Source organism: Amphibalanus amphitrite, unplaced genomic scaffold (genome assembly GCF_019059575.1).
Source record: "Amphibalanus amphitrite isolate SeventyFive unplaced genomic scaffold, NRLGWU_Aamphi_draft 002163F_arrow, whole genome shotgun sequence".
In the NCBI taxonomy this organism is placed as follows: Eukaryota; Metazoa; Arthropoda; class Thecostraca; order Balanomorpha; family Balanidae; genus Amphibalanus; species Amphibalanus amphitrite.
In genome coordinates, this window is record NW_024883656.1 from 8,971 (window position 1) to 28,926 (window position 19,956).

Below are 19,956 nucleotides of genomic sequence, written 5' to 3' on the forward strand. Positions count from 1 at the left end.
AGTGAAAGGTGACACGAACACATAGTCGGTGGGCACTTGTTAGGAAACATTGGACACCAAGCTATCGACATTTGACATCAACCTATCGACACATTCAGGATTCAGACTCACATGGTGTTGCCCCGTTTACACTAGTCGGGGGCGACTATAGGCAAAGGTATTAGTTATCAGACATTGCAGGCTCCACAACGCGCATGACTTACTTCAATTACATCAAAGAACAGTTTTCGAAACTAATAGCGGTACAAGTAATGGGACATTCGGGACACAGCGGGACTTCATCTAGACATTTAGTCTTTCGACATTTAATATCGATATTGCTTTTTCGAGTTATGCCAGGAGAATAAATTGTGCCGTGCCAATGCATGATAAAAGACATTTGTGCTCGATCATAACTCATTTTACCGTTTTAAAATTCGTGGAAATAGTGCTCACGTAACTGTCCTTGCAGCATATCAAGCTGCAAATATCTAGGCAATTCATTTCACTCACACACAATCACCCTTCACACCAATATATGTAAAGCTACAGGGAGCATATCACAGAAGGTTCGACACTCTTAAGTCGACAGTACACACATCTTCCATCCTCTTCTTGCACTACGGGGTGCCGAGCTTTTATTGTAGTGCTCGCTGAAAGGAATCAAGCACGCGCCAAAAGCCAGCTCGTAACACCAGTGGTGACATTAAATTGGAAACATCTACACCCATACGAGTGTGAAGTCGGTAGCACCACCGATTGGTGACATGTTACACAGGTAACACATAACCTAGCGGTATTTTATAGTGATGCTAACTGACACAATCCTTGGCTGATGGTAACATTAGGCAACAATGAGATCCATCTACTCTACAGACATATACCTAGAATGAGGAACACACCACTGAAAGGCAGGGAGGGCTGCAGCGCAGTGTCCAGGGTCAATAACAGTCGCATTTGAATCGTAACTAGGTTCAGTTTTAGCTCTGTAGAGTATAGGATCCCCTCATTATCAGCTTTGGCATACGTGTGGTGACGGCAAAATTGTAACCGTTGTTTTGTTTCCGGCGCACGTAAACTAACTAGCATTCGGTTACGTGTTTAAATGAACTGTTTACACGTAAAGAAGAACTAAAAAGAGAAAACATACTCAAAACTAAAAGGAAGTAAGAAATGATAAAAAAACTCATAGCACAAAGCAGCTCCGAAAATGACTGCTAATATCAATTACAACATTACACATTGATATTATTGCACGACGTAAGAGAGCTACTTAGCTTTGTAAAACATGTCACAATAAAACGATGGCATACGCAGTCAAGGAGCAACTAAGTTCAAATAAAAGTAACGACGCATCACGCAGACATAGTTGACGAGCTAGTTTTGCGTTTTCATCCATATGGCTCACGTAAGATTTTTCATCGTAAGTTATGTGTATCATTGACTAGAATCAATTCCAAACTTTGACAGCAGCGGCGACTGTCAAACTATAGCTGTGAAAAGAACAGAGTGTTCTTCCTCAAATACCGACACGCAAATTCTCCAGTGTTATTAGTTCCCTTTCCGCAGAAATCGCAACACCCAACCCACCAAAACACACCTCTCTGCCCCATTAGCCGGCGTGGGATTCAGGCACTAGTCCCGCGCTACCTCACGGCTCACCACAACTCCCCACACCCATCCACTATTGCTACTCCTCTTCAATCTCCTCCGCTTCCCTCAGCTCCTCCTCCGCCACTCCTCGCTGCTCCAGTCGCTGTCACAGGATGCTGCAGAACTTGGACGTGCTGCCCTGCTGGCCTCCGGGCCTCTGCAGAAGCTGCATCAGGTCACGGAGGGCGTCAGCTGTGGGCCCACAGCCTGCGGTGGATCTCCGCAGTCGCAGTAGAGACTCGGGCACGGCCGAGGAGGGCCCCGCGCCGCCGGCCGGCTCCTCGGCGCGACGGGGCATTGTGAGAACCAGAGCGGTACTGGTGCGGTTCAGCTCCCGCTAGAAAGATATGGAATTAGAGATGGGTCAGTATTGTTAGGTACCAGGACCGTATTATGCAGTTCGGCTCATCCCAAAAAGAGTCTGTTTCGTTATTGGACGGGACGTCAGAGCTCTGTAAAGACGGTGAAAAACCGGAGGGGATAGCGGCAAGTAACTCCTCCCTGCTTTGAAAAGGCACGACAAATTTAACCAAGAAGCTGACATACAGCGCAATACGGGCCGCAGCGTTAATACTTTTATTAGTTTAAACAACTACACTGAGTGGCTGCAACGAGATGCGTGGTGTAGTTCAGTTTACCAATCCCTTTTGAGACGGTTTTTCATACACCATTCGCCAGCCTCAATAAACTGCCTCGCCGTACCTTTTTGGGCGTTGATACGGGCGGCGGCGGCGGCGCCACGCGGGACGAGCCGTTCTCCGGTGCTGGGGGCGCCGCCAGCTGCTCACGGGAGTCGGTCCGACGGGACACACCGGCGGGCATCTGTAGGGGGTGGAGGGAGAACGTCAATAGGAGACGGTCCATACGACACACACTTTTTCCAATTCTATTCCAAAGAAGTGCGCCAGTGCTGCCGGCATCTGGCACCATAATTGGACGACTAAATGAGTGGTATGTGTTTTGACGTATCACATCGATTACCTGGCATCGCTCACCTTACGTCAAGTCATAAAACTCTTAGAACAACATTGAAACCGTCTCTAACGATCATACTAAGTATCCTCAGAATATGACCACCTGCATAGACGACTACGATGCAAGAAAACCACGTAGCGACATGAGCAAGTAATTATCAGCCGGCCTCTCGGTAGCCCGAAACTGAACCTCACCTGACTGGGGTGAATGGTGCCTCCTTCGGGACACATTCGTACCTCCTCCTCCCCAATTTTCCTCCTGGGTTTCTCCCCATTCACCGGAGACACTGAAACACAAGTAAGAACAGCTGCCCTGACGAGCGTCAGAATCTGGCCGATTGGACAATGAAACGCAGATAAAATGTATGCGAGGATGCGTGAAAATATGTACAGCATGTGCATTGTGCAATGTGAATACAAGGCGTGAAGATAAAGCTAAGTCAAGCATACAAAGCATGGTGGTAGGGTAAGGTGCCTAATTAGCGACCCCCTTAATTTGAACCGTCATTGCTCACGCTCTGTGGGTGCCACTGTATTACTGGCTTGATTTTCGGAGAGGTCGTTCATTTTTCTTTTAAAATATAGTCATTTTCTGCCCCAATATTCACTAATTTATTTGTAGTGAGCATTTTAGCAAACCATTGAAAAAAAACGCTAATAGGGAACTCTTCCCGATTAGCGACCGGGGAGGGTCGCTAATAAGTCCATGGGTTTCCCCATATTAAAAATGGCAAAAAATGCGACGCCTGAAAAGATGAAATATTATCCAAAAAAGGTAACCTATACGCAAAGCACTCAATCACTCGAACAGGAACGTTTATCCAACACATTTATGTAAGTAAAAACTGATCACGTGATACACTGAAGGCGAAAAGAAGGCGGAAACCCAGATTTTGCGGGCTCTCTCGTATGATATTCGAGGTCCGCGCTGAATTCGGCACCCCTGCAGTCGGTGACGACATTTGACATCCCCTGCCCACATTGCAAGCTTCAGCAACACCTCATTTTCATTTCTCTCTTTTCCCCTTTCTTTCCCTTCTTGAGCTATTTGCGACCATGTCAGGCGCAAATAGGAAATATGAGTTGCGACACATTTTTAACCGCCATGCTGTGCACAGTTAAGCGATTCACTATGGGAAAACGGCAATCAATTGAAAAAGGAATGTCGATTCAGAATAAAAAAGGTGCATCATCCTAATGTGCATCGCTTTTCATCATAGAGGGCCCAAACACACACGTTTTGGATAAGAAACTCGTCATTTTCATTTAAACTCACCTGAAACGTCCCACCAGAAACATCGACAACCGTAAAGTAATTAAATTTGATAACCAAAGTATGGCTAACCTTTTGACGATGTTTTTACCCTGTTTTCTCCCGCCAGTTTTTCTGTAGGGAGGTAGGTCGCAAATCGGAAAGGGTCGCTAATTAGGCACCTTACCCTACACGGATAAATAATATCATCGGCAGAACGGGAAAGTACAAGCGTTTATATACAGCATTGGGTGGGAAGAATATAATAAGCCTTTAGGTGCAAGACGATAACTGCAGACACATGAGCAAACAAATATGCATAATATTTGGCTTTTGCATTTAGCTAAGCAGTTGTAATCTGTTTATGCAATCCCATTGCTCGTGTATCTTTGATAAATTTCGCAACGTGCAAAAGCTTCGATATCCAAGAATAGTGCATACTAAATTCTAGTTGCTAGAAGTATGTTTACAAGCTCATTACGAGCTGACAGTCACTCTGGTTAACTCACGTGGCGCCATTTTGCTGAGCAGTCCGCCGTACTTTCTCTGCCAGGTGTAAGTGTCCAGGGAGATGCCCTTTTTGAGTGCGCGCCGGTGCGGCGGCGGCCGGCGGCTGGCGGCCGGGGAAGCGGTGGCCTCGGCGCCCCGTCGGCCCTCTGAGGTCAGCGATGGGGCAGGGGTTAGTACTGTAGAACAATGAAATAATCGGCTCAGTGCATAGGGAGAAATGGGTGAAACAGTCTCTGAAAGGACTAGCAAGAGAGATGGCAAAAATAAAACATAATTTGAAACATTTAATAAGGGCTTATTTAACCCGCGCCCTGCTGGGGGGGGGTGTTTGAACACCCCCCCCTTGTGGTTTTTCGCGAATATCTCAAAAACGGCGGCGCGGAGCGCCGCCGTTTTTGGTACACCTTATCATACATCAATTCTACACATGTTGTGAAAATTTCAGACCAAGGTCATTCAAGGTCAGGTCACCAGGTTACTTGAACTGACCTCACCTCATAAAAACTTTCAATGTCTGTCATAGCTACACCGAGTGACCGATCGCTTTGAAACTTTCAGCGATTGCTAAGAGCAATAGCATGTACAAAATGTATATCTCAGAATTTTGATATCGATGACCTAAGGTCAGGTCAATTTTGCGACCTCCCCATTATAAGTCAATGGGAGAAAATTGAAATGCGCCTCTTTTGGATGAAAGACATTATAAACACTCCCAAACACCGAATTACAAGTGGTTTAGACACACTGAGCTTGAAAATGGTGTCCGTGACCCTTGTTTATGCCCTGAGGTCATCTTAGGTCACGAATGGTATCTATCAGTTTTTCGCAAATAACTTTTGATAGAGGCATGCTAGAGCGATGAAAACGCCTTAGATGTGTTCAGCTCGACGATACGGATCGACTGATATGCAACATGACCCTTTCCGGTCAGGTCATGACCTTGACCTGAGGTCAAATTTTCAAGTTGACCTTTCAAGGTCAAGTTATAGTTCATTCGATGCGTCTTGACGAGAGGAACACGATGCCGGTAAAAGTAAGCTCGTACAAGGCTTGGGTCAAAAGTTATTGCAGAAAAACTGTTTTCGAAAAAATCGGCTATTTTTGCAGTTTTTGCCCCCTGCAGGCAAAACCGTTGACGTTAGGTCAAATCTGAGAGAATTACTCAGAAAGGGCGTTAATAGGGCTATCGAATGCGCTTTTCCGCGGCGCTGTAGCTCTATTGGTTCCCGAGTTATGCGTTGGCTTCTTGGAAATTTTCGACATTCGACCTGGAAATCGGCGAAATTTTGCCTTCAATGACCTCTGGTGACCTGACCTTTGACCTGACCAAAAAATTGACCGAAGTGATTTCGTCATTATTTTTGACGCTCTTTCGAACGCCGCCTTCCGCGTATCGCTACGTGGCCCAGCAGCCGAGTTACAAGGGGGGGTGTTCAAACACCCCCCCCCCAGCAGGGCGTGGAAATCCAGGACCCCCAGCAGGGCGCGGGTTTAAGGCTCTATTCGGACGAATGCTAGCGAAACAGCATCTGTAGGATTAGTCCTGTTTGTAATACTGAATTGTTTAAGAAACACAAGTTTTTTTTATCCAAAGACTGTTTGGCAAATAACTGGGAAATTGCCAACGATAGGGAAGCTGAGCCGTTTGCACACTGGCATGTGATAGGCTGGACTGCCAGCTATATTCTACCTGTGATTGGCTGAACCACGGCTCTTGGCCGGGCCCGCGGAGCCAGCGGAGGTACGTTGAGGAAACTCAGCAGGGCAAAGTACATGCTATTCTGCAGCCTGGAAACGAAATTAGAAAACGGTGGCCACCACTTTTCGTAAATATTTCACACGCTGAGTCAGAATCTTTGTTTCTCTGCATTTGGCACAACTTTTTTAAACCAAATTCTTTCAAACCACATTCATCAAATTTATAGCATGGGAAACGATTTCTCTACGACACAAAACCACGAACTGTGCATAAATAAAGGCATATGACATTATTTTAAAAAAGTTGCTTCAAGTGATTTTAAATAAAACCACAAACCCTTAATTCAAATACTATCTGCGTGCAAGTTTATAGTGCCACATAACCAAAACTCTGACCCACGGACCTGGCGACAATTTTGCCGGCGTCTGCGGAGATACAGAGGCCCGCCACGGCCTTGTGGAGAGCAATGGACGTCACGCAGTAGCCAGAGACCGTCTTGTGGACGTACACCCAGCCCGTCACGGAACCTGCCCGAAAAAAAAACATACGCTATGACTAAGCTTGTTGGGAGATATACACTTAGGCCAAGTAAGCCACTGAGCCTGTCCGAAACACAAACCAGACACGGGAGAGAAAAAGGAAAATATCAATTAAGCCGGCATGGCGTCTAAATGCAGACGTTTACGCACACGATTGAAATAATTGTAAAGACTAAAGGTCAATTACCACTAGTCAATATGAATATACCGATCCCGAGGAATATAAGGCAGGAAATGACGCAAAGAACCTAGTGGTCGCCACGGTTGGCACACATACCTGATATAATCATCCCGGCGTCCGCCGTCATGCTGACTGCTGTCACTGGTGCCGTGTGGTCCCGAATCACCTGACGGGTCTGACCTGACGGTCACACGTCAGGCCACAGGTCAGGTCAGGTCGCAAGTAGGTCACAGGGCAAGGTTACAGCTTACAGGGTAAGATCACATAGTGAGGTCGCCGTTCAGGTCGAAGAAAAGCAGAACTGCCGGTCAAAGGTTAAGTCACAAATCAAATCACAGACCAAAGGCCAGGTCACAGATCAGGTCAGAGTGAAGTCACAGGTCAGAACACAGGTTAGGTGACTGAGTGAGGTCACAGGGTAGGGTCACAGGTCAGGTCACTGAAATTGTGCAAAATGTACCCAGAAATTGAGATAATATGCCAACTAAGCCCGATAACTTGACTAGGAAGTCCCCATTACCTTATTTTCAGCATGGCAAACACTATGACTATCACCCCTGACGCGAATTAAAGTGGCCAGTTACCTGTGCCTACGTCCCAGGCCATGACTAGGCAGTCGTCTCCGCCTGACGCGGCCGTGTGACTAACATAGGCAGGGTAGGCAACGCAGGTCACCGCTGCCTCGTGGCCCACCAGCACCTGTGGCAGTCAGCCAGTCGGGGCATGACACAGTCAGTTTATAGTATTGACACTGACAAGTGCTACAATAAGGCAGCTGCACCGCACTGCATGCTACATAAGGCATGATGCATAACTGATTCACGTCGCGTATTCAGTTATAAACATGATAATTATTGGTTATACATATGATTCATAATTTACCATATTTATGGTCAGTAGTCTGAACGAAATTCGTAGACACATGTATCTTGATGTGTCATCCTAAATGGTGGCTCAACTCAGCTCCGTCTCGTTGCGATGAACAGTGCAACCAGACGAATTTATGACGTCATTTTGACACCACTCAGACTGACCTGGGTGAGCCGTCCCTCTGCGATGGTCCACACCTTCAGCGAGGCGTCATTGGAGCCCGTGATGACGTGTAGACTGTCACTGCTGACGTCAAAACAGCGTATGGCGTCATTGTGGCTAATGGTGTATTTGGTGTGCTCCTTGCTCAGCGTCCACACATAGAGCCTGGAAGTCAAATGTGAGAGAACGTTAGTTTCAAGATGGGTGGGCACTTGGAACACAGGTGCTTCTAACAAATTTTATTTTATTGCAAAGATGCAAGATGCAAGATGCAAATGTTGCTTTAGGACGGGCAGAGTTAACCTTTTGATTCGTATGATCGGGAGCAAAATACAAGCTGTGTTACTGTGACAAAAAAAAAATGTTCGCTTCACAACCTCTCATCGAACCATTCATATTTCATAACAGTGCCACTAAGCAGAAGATCTCTCAATTATCTACCTAACGTAGCCACGTACAGTTCTTTGAGAATACCTGAGGACCTCTCACCGTAAGAATAAAAACAGTGCGTTCATTATAATTGGAAATATGGGGACGATTTTCACTGTTATTATGTGGTGCTGACTCACTGACTGCCCTCGCTGCTGCCGGAGACGGCGTGACTGCGGTCCGGAGTGACTCGGATCATATGACCCGGACCGTGACAGGTCAGCAGCACGATACCCGTCTCCACCTGCCACAGCTGATAAAGGGGGCAGAGGTCACTGACACTGACACACTGACACGCTGACACTGACACATTGAAAGGTCAGGAGCGCGATAGCGGTCTCCACCTGCCACAGCTGATATACAGGGTACAGGTCAGTGACACTAACACTGACACTGACACATTGACACTGACACCTGACACTGACACAGGGCGGCAGCACGATACTGGTCTCTAGCTGCCTCAGCTGGTATACGGGGCAGAGGTCAGTGATATTGACACTGACGCAGATCAACAGGACTATACTGACCGACATCTACCTGCCACAGCTAATGACACGGGCCACAATATATAAACTCGTCCGCACGCTGTGCTCGTTCGTTTATAAATCGGCGTTATGTAGCTTCATCAGTATTGCCCTCACCTACCCCAGCCGGTATTTCGTTAACATGTTGACATTGTATTATGTTTGTCTTCAGCGACGATTCAACAGAACGTCGCAATTCGCACATGTGTGGCCCATGTCTTACCATCAGAACTCCGTCGCTGTCCGCAGACAGTGTCTGTTTGCTGTCCGATAACACACTGAGACACACCACCGGCGCCTGGTGTCCTGAGGAAATGACACAGACGTCATTAAGACATGATAATATCAGTAACACATCACATGACACTTCAGCCATCTGTGAACGCGTTATATGTGAAATCGGCAGCGTTCGACATGAATCTCGAGTCAATATTTGTATTTCCTTCATCTTCTTCAATAATTTGAATTTATTTCACCTCAGTAGTAAGAGATATTACGGACTCAATTCTTAATATGTTAATCTTTAATCCTTAGCATCATAACACTCCACCCCAGTTTTACCACTGAGGTCACCCGCCCATCGATGACGTCACAGCCTTCTCCACCACTCACCGTGAACGCGGACACCACCATATTGAGAGTCAGTCCCCAGACGCGTATGGAGCTATCTCGTGAGCCGCTGACTGCATACAGTCCGTTCGGGGCGAACTGGACACAGGTCACGGCCCCCGTGTGACCCTCCAGGGTGGCGTGCAGGTCACCAGAGGGCACCAGCCACACCTTGAGGTGCGAGTCGCTGGAACCTGGGGGCGGGAGGGAGAGGGGCGGCAAATTTATTAGATATTGTTTCTTTATTTTTGACATTCAGGGTAAGAAAGGCATTCACGGAGCACCTAAGAAAGGTTAGAAGTGAATGCAATTACGCCTGAAAACGTATAAGATAAGCCATCGTTGAAATGTTTCAAACACAACTCGAATATGAAGCAGATCACACTGATTTGGGCTGTCAGAGTACAGAAGCCCTAAAGGCAGAACAAAAATGCAAGTAACCGTAATAAATGTCATTTTCTCCGCCCAAATGTGTGACTCTAAGCCAGCTCCTATTTTCACAAGCTTCTCCTCGTCTGTCATCCGGCTCAAACAGTCTAATTTCCAACACTTACCCGTGACGACCATGCTCTGGTCGGCCGATATATCCAGACAGGTGATGTCGGCGGTATGTTCCACGGGTATCTTTTTCCGGTCGGACAGGTACACCCCTCGGCTTCACGGTCAGCGGCTGGACGTGGGTTACCAGTACCCGGCGGTCGCCTGAAGAGAGGGAGAGATTAATGAAAATGATTCAAAGCCGTTAAAAAGTCAAAATCAAATTGCAATATCGATAATAATAACTTTTTATTATCAGTGGTTTTGTCAAAATGCTTTTAGTACCGGTCTCCACTGCCATGATTGATATTTGATTATCAAACATATCAAAGCTGCACCGATTTTACAACAAGGAATGGTTCAATGGCTGCCACATGGGTATGGAATATCAGGAGCACACTCGGGTACTCGATAGTCGATACAACGTGCAACTCAAAAACATTTCCACGTTTCCGTATACCTGTCATTTCCTCACACTGAATGAAGTGCTCCACCGTATACGATGCTACAAAATCAACATCGTATCGCATACTCCAAATCAACCCCACTTATTCGATAGAAACCGACCGATTTCACCCACCTGCCGTGATGAGCAGCCTGCCGTGCGATGTGAACAGAGCAGCCAGTACCGGACTGCCGTGCTTGGTGAGCGTCTTCAGCAGCTTGGAGGACGGTATGTCGTACACGTACACCTTGGAGTCGCGGCAGCCGACCACGCACAGGTTACCGTCCTCAGATGACGTCACTGAGGTCACCTGACCAATCAGAGAGGGTGTTTGGTGGGATCAGCCAATCAGCGTACTGTTCTTAGATGGGGTCACAGAGGTCACCTGCCAAACAGCCAATCAGTGAAAGTGCTATTCGAGATCAGCCAATCAGCATTAGGGTTTTGCTGTGACACCACTGAGGTCACGTGCCTCAGACAATGTCAGGCTACCAATCATTGTTGACGGTTTTTACGAGGCGGCTCACGTCAGATGGCAGGCAATAAATCAAAATGAAGGACGCCAGTAAGGGGAACTCAATTATAGAACAACATTTATTTACGATAATCTTAGTTTTTAGTGTTACCATGAAGATAAATGTTATGACGTTTTGGTTTTACGTCTAACAGCAACGCCAACAGCAACACAATTGAAGTTTAATATTGAGCAGCATTCTTTTGCCTTACGAGATAATCGAAAACTTATGATCATTGTCATAGGATGGCTGAGTTATCACTAACAGCAACATCAATACCGAATCAGCTACTGTTAACGCCAGACCCCTTGAGACCCTAATTTTTCGCGATTACTTTTAAATGCGTGAAGGAATTTCAACCAAGCTCAGGACATGGCCGTTTCAAGACAGGCCGAAACTTTTACAATTTAGATATTTTATCGCCATTTCAACATTTCAGGCACTTGTCATTGACTCGTAATGTTAAATTTCGAGCAAGATTTCATCCGGTGTGTAGAGGCTATCACCAGTCAGTCTGTGATACGTTATGACGTCACAGCTAAGCCCCGCCTCTGTGGTCTTGGCCTGCGGCGGTTTCGGGCCGGCGCGCGGTCACTCTCGCTGTGGCGGGGAGCGGGGACGGGCGACGGTCGAGCGGTGCCGAAAGCCGGCGGAGTTGTGCGTAGCGTCTTGGCTGACAGTGCCCAGAGAGCGACATGATGACTAAGGAGTCATAAATGCTCAATGCGCATTGCTTCTACAATGCTGATATGTTCGCTGATATATTTTTTTTTTCTATAAGCTGCAAATGACGGGCAGATGGCATATAACTGACATAAGGTTAGGAAATATTCAGCTGTATTTAAAGCCTATGGCGTTGCAGATAATGCGATAATGGGATGTCGGATGTCACCAAGTAGCTGCCGATTTGTACATCGCTATGCAACCATCGAACAACGCAATAATAAGTTAATTGCCTGAGCTTCACATCATACGGCTCGCTCGTATTTCAAACAGATACCCTACATCGAAAATCGTATTTATTAGGAATCGTTAACGTTTGTTCGAAGCACGACTGAGTAGTAGGTTGAGGAGTGATGGTCCTCTTGGTCCTATATACAAGAGTCAACAAGAGCCTAACATTTACTTGACCGTCTGCTGCAATTGACTCATAGCACGTGAAGCGTCAGCGAAATTCATAGTCCTTCACAGATGGCAGGGGTGTCGTTTGTACAGAGGTCGCTGATGGGCACGAGTCAATGCCGCAGTCGTGGGCGGAGCCTAATGTCATATGACGTAGAAAGCCTCTATCCATGGAAAAACAGTTAACATTACGAGTCAATGACAAGTGCCTGAAATATTGAAATGGCGATAAAATATCTAAATTGTAAAAGTTTCGGCCTGTCTTGAAACGGCCATGTCCTGAGCTTGGTTGAAATTCCTTCACGCATTTAAAAGTAATCGCGAAAAATTAGGGTCTCAAGGGTCTGGCGTTAACAGTAATCGGCGAAGAGCCAGCCGCTGTAAGTAACTGACTAGAGTTGCAAAGTTTCCCCAAAGGCTGCTACCGGCACAACCCCGCCCCACAAAATTTTTTGGGGATAACGGCATGCTACCACGCCCAAAGCAAAAACCACCAAATTACCGGCATACTAAAAACCTGCATTGTTGATTCCAAGTAAATGGCGAAGTACTTGTATGAACAGCATTATGACATATATATGTTTTCAAATATAACCTTATGTTCAATGATTGCGAAATGCAAATGGTTCCAAAATTAATTACAAAATGAATATATTTCGGACACTGTCCTTCTTCAGTTCAGAATTGCAAATTAAATCATTTAGTCACAACAGCGCCAGAATATGTCGATAACAGCTAAGTGCTTAGCTAGCAAACTTAGCTGTTATCGACATATTCTGGCGCTGTTGTGACTAAATGATTTAATTTGCAATTCTGAACTGAAGAAGGACAGTGTCCGAAATATATCATTTTGTAATTAATTTTGGAACCATTTGCATTTCGCAATCATTGAACATAAGGTTATATTGAAAACATATATTGTTGATTCCAGTTTACCCCTACAAGAGATGCCACATTTTCCTCTTAGTGTCCAAAGTTTGAATCATATGCTAATAATTTTTTTTGCAAAACCAAAAATACCGGCATGTTACCGGCAAGACATGCCAGATACCACAAAAAAACCTGCGGTAGTGAAAAATTACCGGCATGCCGGTAATGCGGTAGGGAAACTTTGCAACTCTATAACTGACCAAACACCGCACGGCATTACCGACCTGACTCTGGTGGTTTTTCAGCGTATGTAACGGACTGCCAGTGGTAAAGCTGTGCACATAAACCGTCATATCCAGACAGGCGGTAAGCAGAAACGTCTGAAAAAGAGAGACTCTGGTTTGGTTAACCCAGATATATGTACAGAAACATTCGTTTTCAAAGGTGACGTGAGTTGATGCACTGCATTACACAGGTCAGAAAAAAAAACTATAAAAAAACAGGGGAGCAATACAAAAAGCTAAATAACAAAAAGCTGGTCCTATCCAAGGCGTTTCAATTTTCACATAACTCCAAAAACATTTTGGCACCCTGATCCTAGCTGTAATACGTTTATAACTGTGATAACCATTGATACTGAGAAAAAATCAACAGTTGAAATAAGACGTAACTTCGTGCCAAAACTTCCGTATGCCACTACAATCTACATGCACCGTACAGTTATCCCCTCTCTACGGCCGGTGTCCCTCCCATTCAGTGGTTTATTCTTACCGCTCCGCCCGAGACGGACATATGGCTGACAGCCGACGGCATGATGATCTCATTCAGCACGGTTAGAGACTCCAGCGACCACAGGATCACTGTCTTGTCGTGGGAGCCTGAAACAGATCAAGGCAGCGACTATCGTCTGATCCAGTGGAGCAGACAACAGAATCACTGTCTTATCGTGGGACCTTGAGAAAAAGAGATACATACTAAAGTCTGAACTCTTATCTTCTGCACCATTGTAAAAAGAGGTGAAAAAGATGTTTGCAGTTTACAACATCTGTTGCTGCATTTGACGAAAAGGTATCAGCATGCTCTGATAATAAGCATGTTTGTGAATATGTACATCGCTTTTATCTTCAGTGTCTCGATTCGGTACTGACCTGAGGCCAGGACCTCTGCCTCGGCGTTGACCTGAAGACAGGTGACCGGTCCTCTGTGCTGCGACAGCTGGTGGGGCTCACTGCTGCCACCTGGCGGACAGGAAAAACAATTGATCATAAATCAGCCTGGGTTATGCTTATTTGGTAATCCAGGTATAATAAGAACTGCTTACAGATTAATTGCCATATTCACACGTCCGTGCACATAACTACGAACGGTTTGTAGCAAAGCGATCGTCTCATATTTCAACGTCAATAAAGCCATAATGTTGGAGCGATGATCTTCACCGATCATCGTTACGATCCTCGTTCCCCATTTCCCACTGCTCATAAAACGCATACCACCAATCTGTTCCGATCCAGTGACGTATTACGTACCTTCGGCGCCCGGCAGCCGGGTGACGTACAGACAGCTGTCCTCTCCGCCGCTGACCACCACGTCACCGTGCCGGGCCAGTGATGTCACGGCCACGCACAGCACGCAGGCGATGTGGCGGCTGAAAGCGGCGCACGGTGGACGGGGCGGAGGCATTTGGGGGAAACGTTTTCTAATAATGCACAATAAACAACACCGTTTTATTTTGTCTTTGACTGACATATGTTACTGTCCCACTGTCCTTAGTAAGCTAGCTTTAAAAACAATCATCGGAAGTTGCTGATATGATTCATAGCAAGAGTAAAGTCTATAAAGTTTAATCGGCTCGCACGCATAACCCACAACAGATGAACAGACCAAACTACTCACCGCACATAATAAATGCAGTACACCAGCAATAACTATTTTCAATGGTATGGTAGTTTTAAGTCCTGCTCCGTAAGCTGTATAGTGTCCATCTCCATAATTTGAACTAACATATCAGACTAGGATTAGGCATACCAGGTCAGTCTATCTCTGCAGAGGCCAGCTGAGTCAGGATCACCACTCACTCGATGGTGATGAGCGGCTGGTGACTGGTGGCGCTCCACACCATCACCAGACAGTCCTCGGCACCAGAGACCACGTATCGTCCGTCCGGGGACGGGTACACACAGGTCACGTCACCCGTGTGACCTGACCAGAGGAGGGGGGAGGGGGGTTGAGAGGTGGGGAAGGGAGGAAGGGTAGATATAGTCAGCCACGGTGGAGTGAAAATAGGTAGCTTTGTAAGTTGGAACTCATGTTAGGCGTTACTCTCAATGCAAGTTGAGATGCATCAACCTATGCATTCGGTTAGCTTTATCAATTGACGCCTTAACCCCGCCCCGCTGGGGGGGCAGAATCTGCCCCCCTCCCGTTTTTTGCCAATAACTTCTAAACGCGTTACGCCAGCGACGTCAAACGTTCAGTACCTTATCATACATCAATTTGACACGTTCCCTGAAAATTTGAGCGAAATCCGTCGGAAAATTTTTTGAGAATTGACGTTTTAGTGACGTCATGTTCGCCATTTTCGCCTCAAAAACGGCAAAATTTCAAACGCCGCTAACATCTTCATTTTTAAAGAAATCAAGACGTAACAAAAAAGGTTATACGTGATTCTACTTTGTCTATCAAATGGCTATCTCGGTTTTTTGAAAATTTTGGATTTTGGCCAAAATTTTTCCAAAAAACTGACTTTTTTGGGAAAATATTTATAAATCCAAAATTTTGAGTGTATAAAAAACGGAATATATGTCAAAGAAGTGGTCTATGTGCACCTACATACCAATTTTTAGAAGAATCGGTTCAAAAATGTGGGAGTTATTCAAAATTTTATGACGTCACGACACACAAAATTTTGAAAAATGATTTTTTTGGAAGTTCTAGACCTCGTACGGAAACAAATTAGCACCATTCGATTCGCCGTGAAAAACTGCATCGGATAGACACCTTTTTAGGCCTTAACAACCAACTTCAAAATTTGACCTCATTTGACCTGACCTTGACCTGACCTCGACCTGAAATTCATCCAGAGGTGGTCCATATCACTCATTGAGTGTGCCTATTGAATTCCATGAGTAAAATGACCCATAAAACATGTGTCGCACATGCCCTTTTCTATATTTTTGTTTTTGGTGACCTGACCTGACCTGACCTGACCTTGACTTTGACCTTTGAATGACATTGTGTGCAACGAATATTGTCTTGGTAGTCTAAGAACACGTTTTGGGCGATCAGTCTCAGTCCATTCTTCGGCAACTACGGTGCAAGGCCGATACTGTAGAAACTTGCATTTTGTACCCTTGACCTGACCTTGACCTGACCTCTGACCTACTTAAGCAAAAAATTTGGGCTCTTAAGATCCGCCTTGTTGAGAGCTTTCGATTGCCGTTTTCCCCGTCTTTCTACGACCATCGGTTCGGAAGTTAGACAGGGGGGGCAGAATCTGCCCCCCCCCCCAAGGGCGCGTATGGCTGAATAGCCCAGCGGGGCGCGGGTTAAATGTCACGAAAAAGCGTTCACATTTCACGGTTCTACCAAAATAAGTGTTTGTATAGAATGCACTTGCTACCATGCTACCCGCTATACTCACATTTACAATATTTTATAAAAATACACATCTACGAGCATAATGTTTCGGGAATGCTCTCAACCGAGCAAGCACAAGAAATATACTCGTACTAAGAAGAAGAAAAACAGCACCCGATGCAATAAGCTTCGTTATGCAAGAGACAATAGTTCGTATTACAGTCATGTGCCGTTTTTAAGCATCTCACCCACCTCTGTACGTGTGCACCAGTTTTGATGTCAGCAGTCTCCAGAGGTGAAAGCAGCGACCGCCACAGGCCACGTACACGTGTACCCCGTCCGGTGCCGGAGAGTACAGCTGTACCGCTTCTGGCAGTGGCAGGTCTGTACCACACAGGTACAGGAGGTTTATAGGTAAACCGGTGAGGTACAGATACGGGAACACGATGGAACGAGATATGAAACTGCGGGAAAAAATGTGGTGAAAATGGAAACAGTAAGGGATGGCGTATGTGTAGAGTTTCGGCTTCAACAATTCACACCAAGCTCAAGAGCTGAAATGGTCGAAATAGCGAAAACTGATTGCAAATACCCACGTTTATAGTACACTTAAATGCAACGTGATAGCCACTATTTCATTCTTTTTATAATTCATAATCAAGAAAATATGAAATGAATCGAAAGCTATAATCATACCACTTGTTTCCCGTCCAATCTACCGAATCGCTAAAAACAGATATCTTGCGGCACAGCCTACCTTCAGGCGCTGACCCCTACTACTGCCATCTACCGTCAATTTTCAACGCTACGCGTAATGCGGCACAGCATACCACTGCAGGCGTTGACCACTAGCGACATCTCTCGGCCGCGGGCGCAGGCTCGTCCGAATAGCTATTCAAGGCAGCATCGGCGGAGGTCGCTAAGCTCGGCTGTGTCGCCAACCGACGCAGTCTGTCCAACAGACTAGCCGAATACTCCAGACTGTGTAGCACAGTCTAGTGACTAAATCAGGCAGCTGGTTGCTGCCTGCTCCAGACTTCATCGCACGGACTACGTAACTAATGTCACCTACCTACACTGTCACCTACACTGAGTCAGGCAGACCGCCAGGCTATCTAAATGCCTCCTACCTCAGACTGACACAGCCAACTCCTGTCACCTACCCCAGACTGTGTCGGGCAGACTGGTGCGTATCCAGACAGTGGCCGGCACCAGTAGTGGCCTGGTCTGTCTCGACGCACCAGTCGACCACAGAGCCCAGCAGGTGACTCAGAGGTGACCCGACCGAGCCAGAACAGTGGTGGAGCCACACCAGCAGCTGCGGCGCCAGCTGATCGCGCCAATCGCCGCTCAGGCCTGGAAGGTATGGTGACGTTACAAGGGGGTCCAGCTGATCGAATCCATCACGGGTTAGGTTTGGAGCGGTGATGATGTTACAATGCGCAACAGATACAGATACAGATACAGAATGCCCCATACGAAGTGAAGGTTTCAGAATAGTATTTTTTATACATGCACATTTTTTTATACATTTTTATACTTGAATTTGCTAAATAAGAGTCTAAATAAGAAATCTAAGTAAGATATATACGATAGGCGTTATCACAAGTGTATTCGCGGCCATTGGGGCGACGTAAGAAAAGAAGAAAACAACTGGCCCCAAGAACTTTAAAGTATCAGTTAGCATGCACCTTTTCCTTGATCTGTAGAGAATTTACCATTAATTGCTAGAGAAAATTGCATTTAAAATCTTCCATTTATGCTTTTTTCATCGTTTGCACAATATGTTCTTTTACTAAGCTAGAAACACTACTTAGAAATAGTTCCCGCATCATCGTCAAGAACAATAGGGAAGGCTTGAAGTGAATACAATAATCTAAACGGTTTTGTTATCTATGAGAAGACACTTCTAAAATTGCCTGTAGAAATATTGAAGGCAAAAGTTCAACTTTTTCACAAGACGGATGTCTATAAACCTACTCAACGTGTGACAACTCAGCCGGTATTTCGTCGCCTACAGCCCAGCTTTCCCTAGTGACCGATAGAGGCGCTGCTATCGATGTCCGCCTGTGCCGCCTAACGAAGAGCCTTATACGCGTCTTAGTGGGTTAACCGCTGACCGAAGGGTAATGAAATGTTTAAACTCGTCGAACATGGTAATGCAATACTCTTACTTTAAATAGTTTAAGCGCCATGACGGACAAAATCTGCTGAGACAATCTCCCACCAGACTGTATCTCAGACATCCAATCAGACTGGTACCAAACTTTAAATCACTTCCACCGCTATCACCGCCAGGAAGTTTCGCATGCGTCCAATCCACTGTCATGCGGCCGGAAAACTTTGAATGAAAACCGCAGTGGAAAGTCCTACTAATCAGTAGAAGATCTTTGTGAATTGTGATCTTATGCTCATGAAACATTATAGATAAATGATTATACCTGTGGTTTTACACTAGCTTTCAATATCATCATTGGCAAGAAGAAAAATCGTCATGGCTTTTCCATCACCCTCAATCTGTCCTATTGCACGTCATCCTGGAGGCTGTAAGTGCACACAAAAAATCTTACTTATGTACGACAGCCATTATTTTCTACACCAGCGTACAATCTTGTCATTAATAGATATACACTGTAAATATTGTAGAATGTAATACACTGAAATAAAGAAATAAATTGAAATAAATTGTCGCCGGACCTATTCCCGATCACTTTAGAGCCACTATCTCACACCATACCTATAGTTTTCTGCAGCGCGTGGTGGACCAGCTCCGTCTCCCAGTCCAGGAAGCGGTACCGGGTGGCAGACACCACCCTCTGAAGGTGCCGGGTGCCGCGCAGCCGCGCCGACTGCCACATGTAGCGAAAGTTGCACAGCAGAATCAGCTTCAACCGCTCCAGGTCACCTGGTGGGGCATAGAGGGAGAGATATAGGGGTTAGTTTGGGAGTGAGAAGGGTAGAATGCAGACTGAGTCAGTTTAGACTCACTGGGAGAGAACCGCAACAATGCATCGGGACTCGGGTCTATTTATTATTTAATCCCTGTTTTCAGTGTCAACAATCGAATGTATAGATCCAGGCACATTTCCAAATGTCACATGAATCACTGGTCGTAACAAGTACAATGGGAATTGATGGCATTGCGACATTTACTACTGCTCTAGACAATAGAGGTAATGTTGCCACTTTACCGACACTTGGGGTTATACATGCTTTATTCCGTAAGGAACTAATACCTCATTAGTTTTACTATAGAGAAAGGAATGATGCTTCTATTATATCGATAACGAGCATTTCACAAACATACAGAATACCTAGACCAAAAGTCATGTTCACATATCCATCTAGACATTGTTCAGTAAGGACGACAGTAGGCACCAATAACCGTGTTTACATAGGGTTCCCTTAATCTTCCCTATTTGTCTCTTAAATGTCCCTTATAAAGGAATCCTCTGTCTCCTTTACCTCGCTTCACTACAAATATGGCGCAACTAAGTCATTCTAGAAGCA

General features: G+C 45.7%; 1 protein-coding gene across 1 annotated transcript; it reads right to left on the bottom strand.

The window, feature by feature from the left end:
* Nucleotides 1–1,425: 1,425 nt before the first annotated feature.
* On the bottom strand, nucleotides 1,426–19,657 carry LOC122376487 (uncharacterized WD repeat-containing protein alr3466-like). Its single transcript, XM_043356373.1, has 23 exons — nucleotides 19,642–19,657; nucleotides 19,179–19,351; nucleotides 17,610–17,673; nucleotides 16,699–16,830; nucleotides 14,946–15,069; nucleotides 14,397–14,515; nucleotides 14,019–14,108; nucleotides 13,642–13,748; nucleotides 13,155–13,250; nucleotides 10,499–10,673; nucleotides 9,936–10,031; nucleotides 9,378–9,575; nucleotides 8,996–9,078; nucleotides 8,389–8,501; nucleotides 7,822–7,984; nucleotides 7,372–7,486; nucleotides 6,884–6,967; nucleotides 6,471–6,594; nucleotides 6,059–6,156; nucleotides 4,368–4,514; nucleotides 2,802–2,893; nucleotides 2,335–2,454; nucleotides 1,426–1,969 (listed from the first exon to the last, which is right to left on the bottom strand). Exons 1-23 carry the CDS (start codon nucleotides 19,655–19,657, stop codon nucleotides 1,739–1,741), a joined length of 2,760 nt encoding a protein of 919 aa, XP_043212308.1. The 3' UTR covers nucleotides 1,426–1,738.
* Nucleotides 19,658–19,956: the final 299 nt, after the last annotated feature.

Coding starts and splice junctions, on each gene's coding strand:
- LOC122376487 (XM_043356373.1), bottom strand. Junction 14,516..14,945: donor CAGCCGCTCATCACCATCGA/GTGAGTGGTGAT, acceptor CGCCGCTTTCAG/CCGCCACATCGCCTGCGTGC. Junction 9,079..9,377: donor GTCCGCGTTCACGGTGAGTG/GTGGAGAAGGCT, acceptor TCATTTCCTCAG/GACACCAGGCGCCGGTGGTG.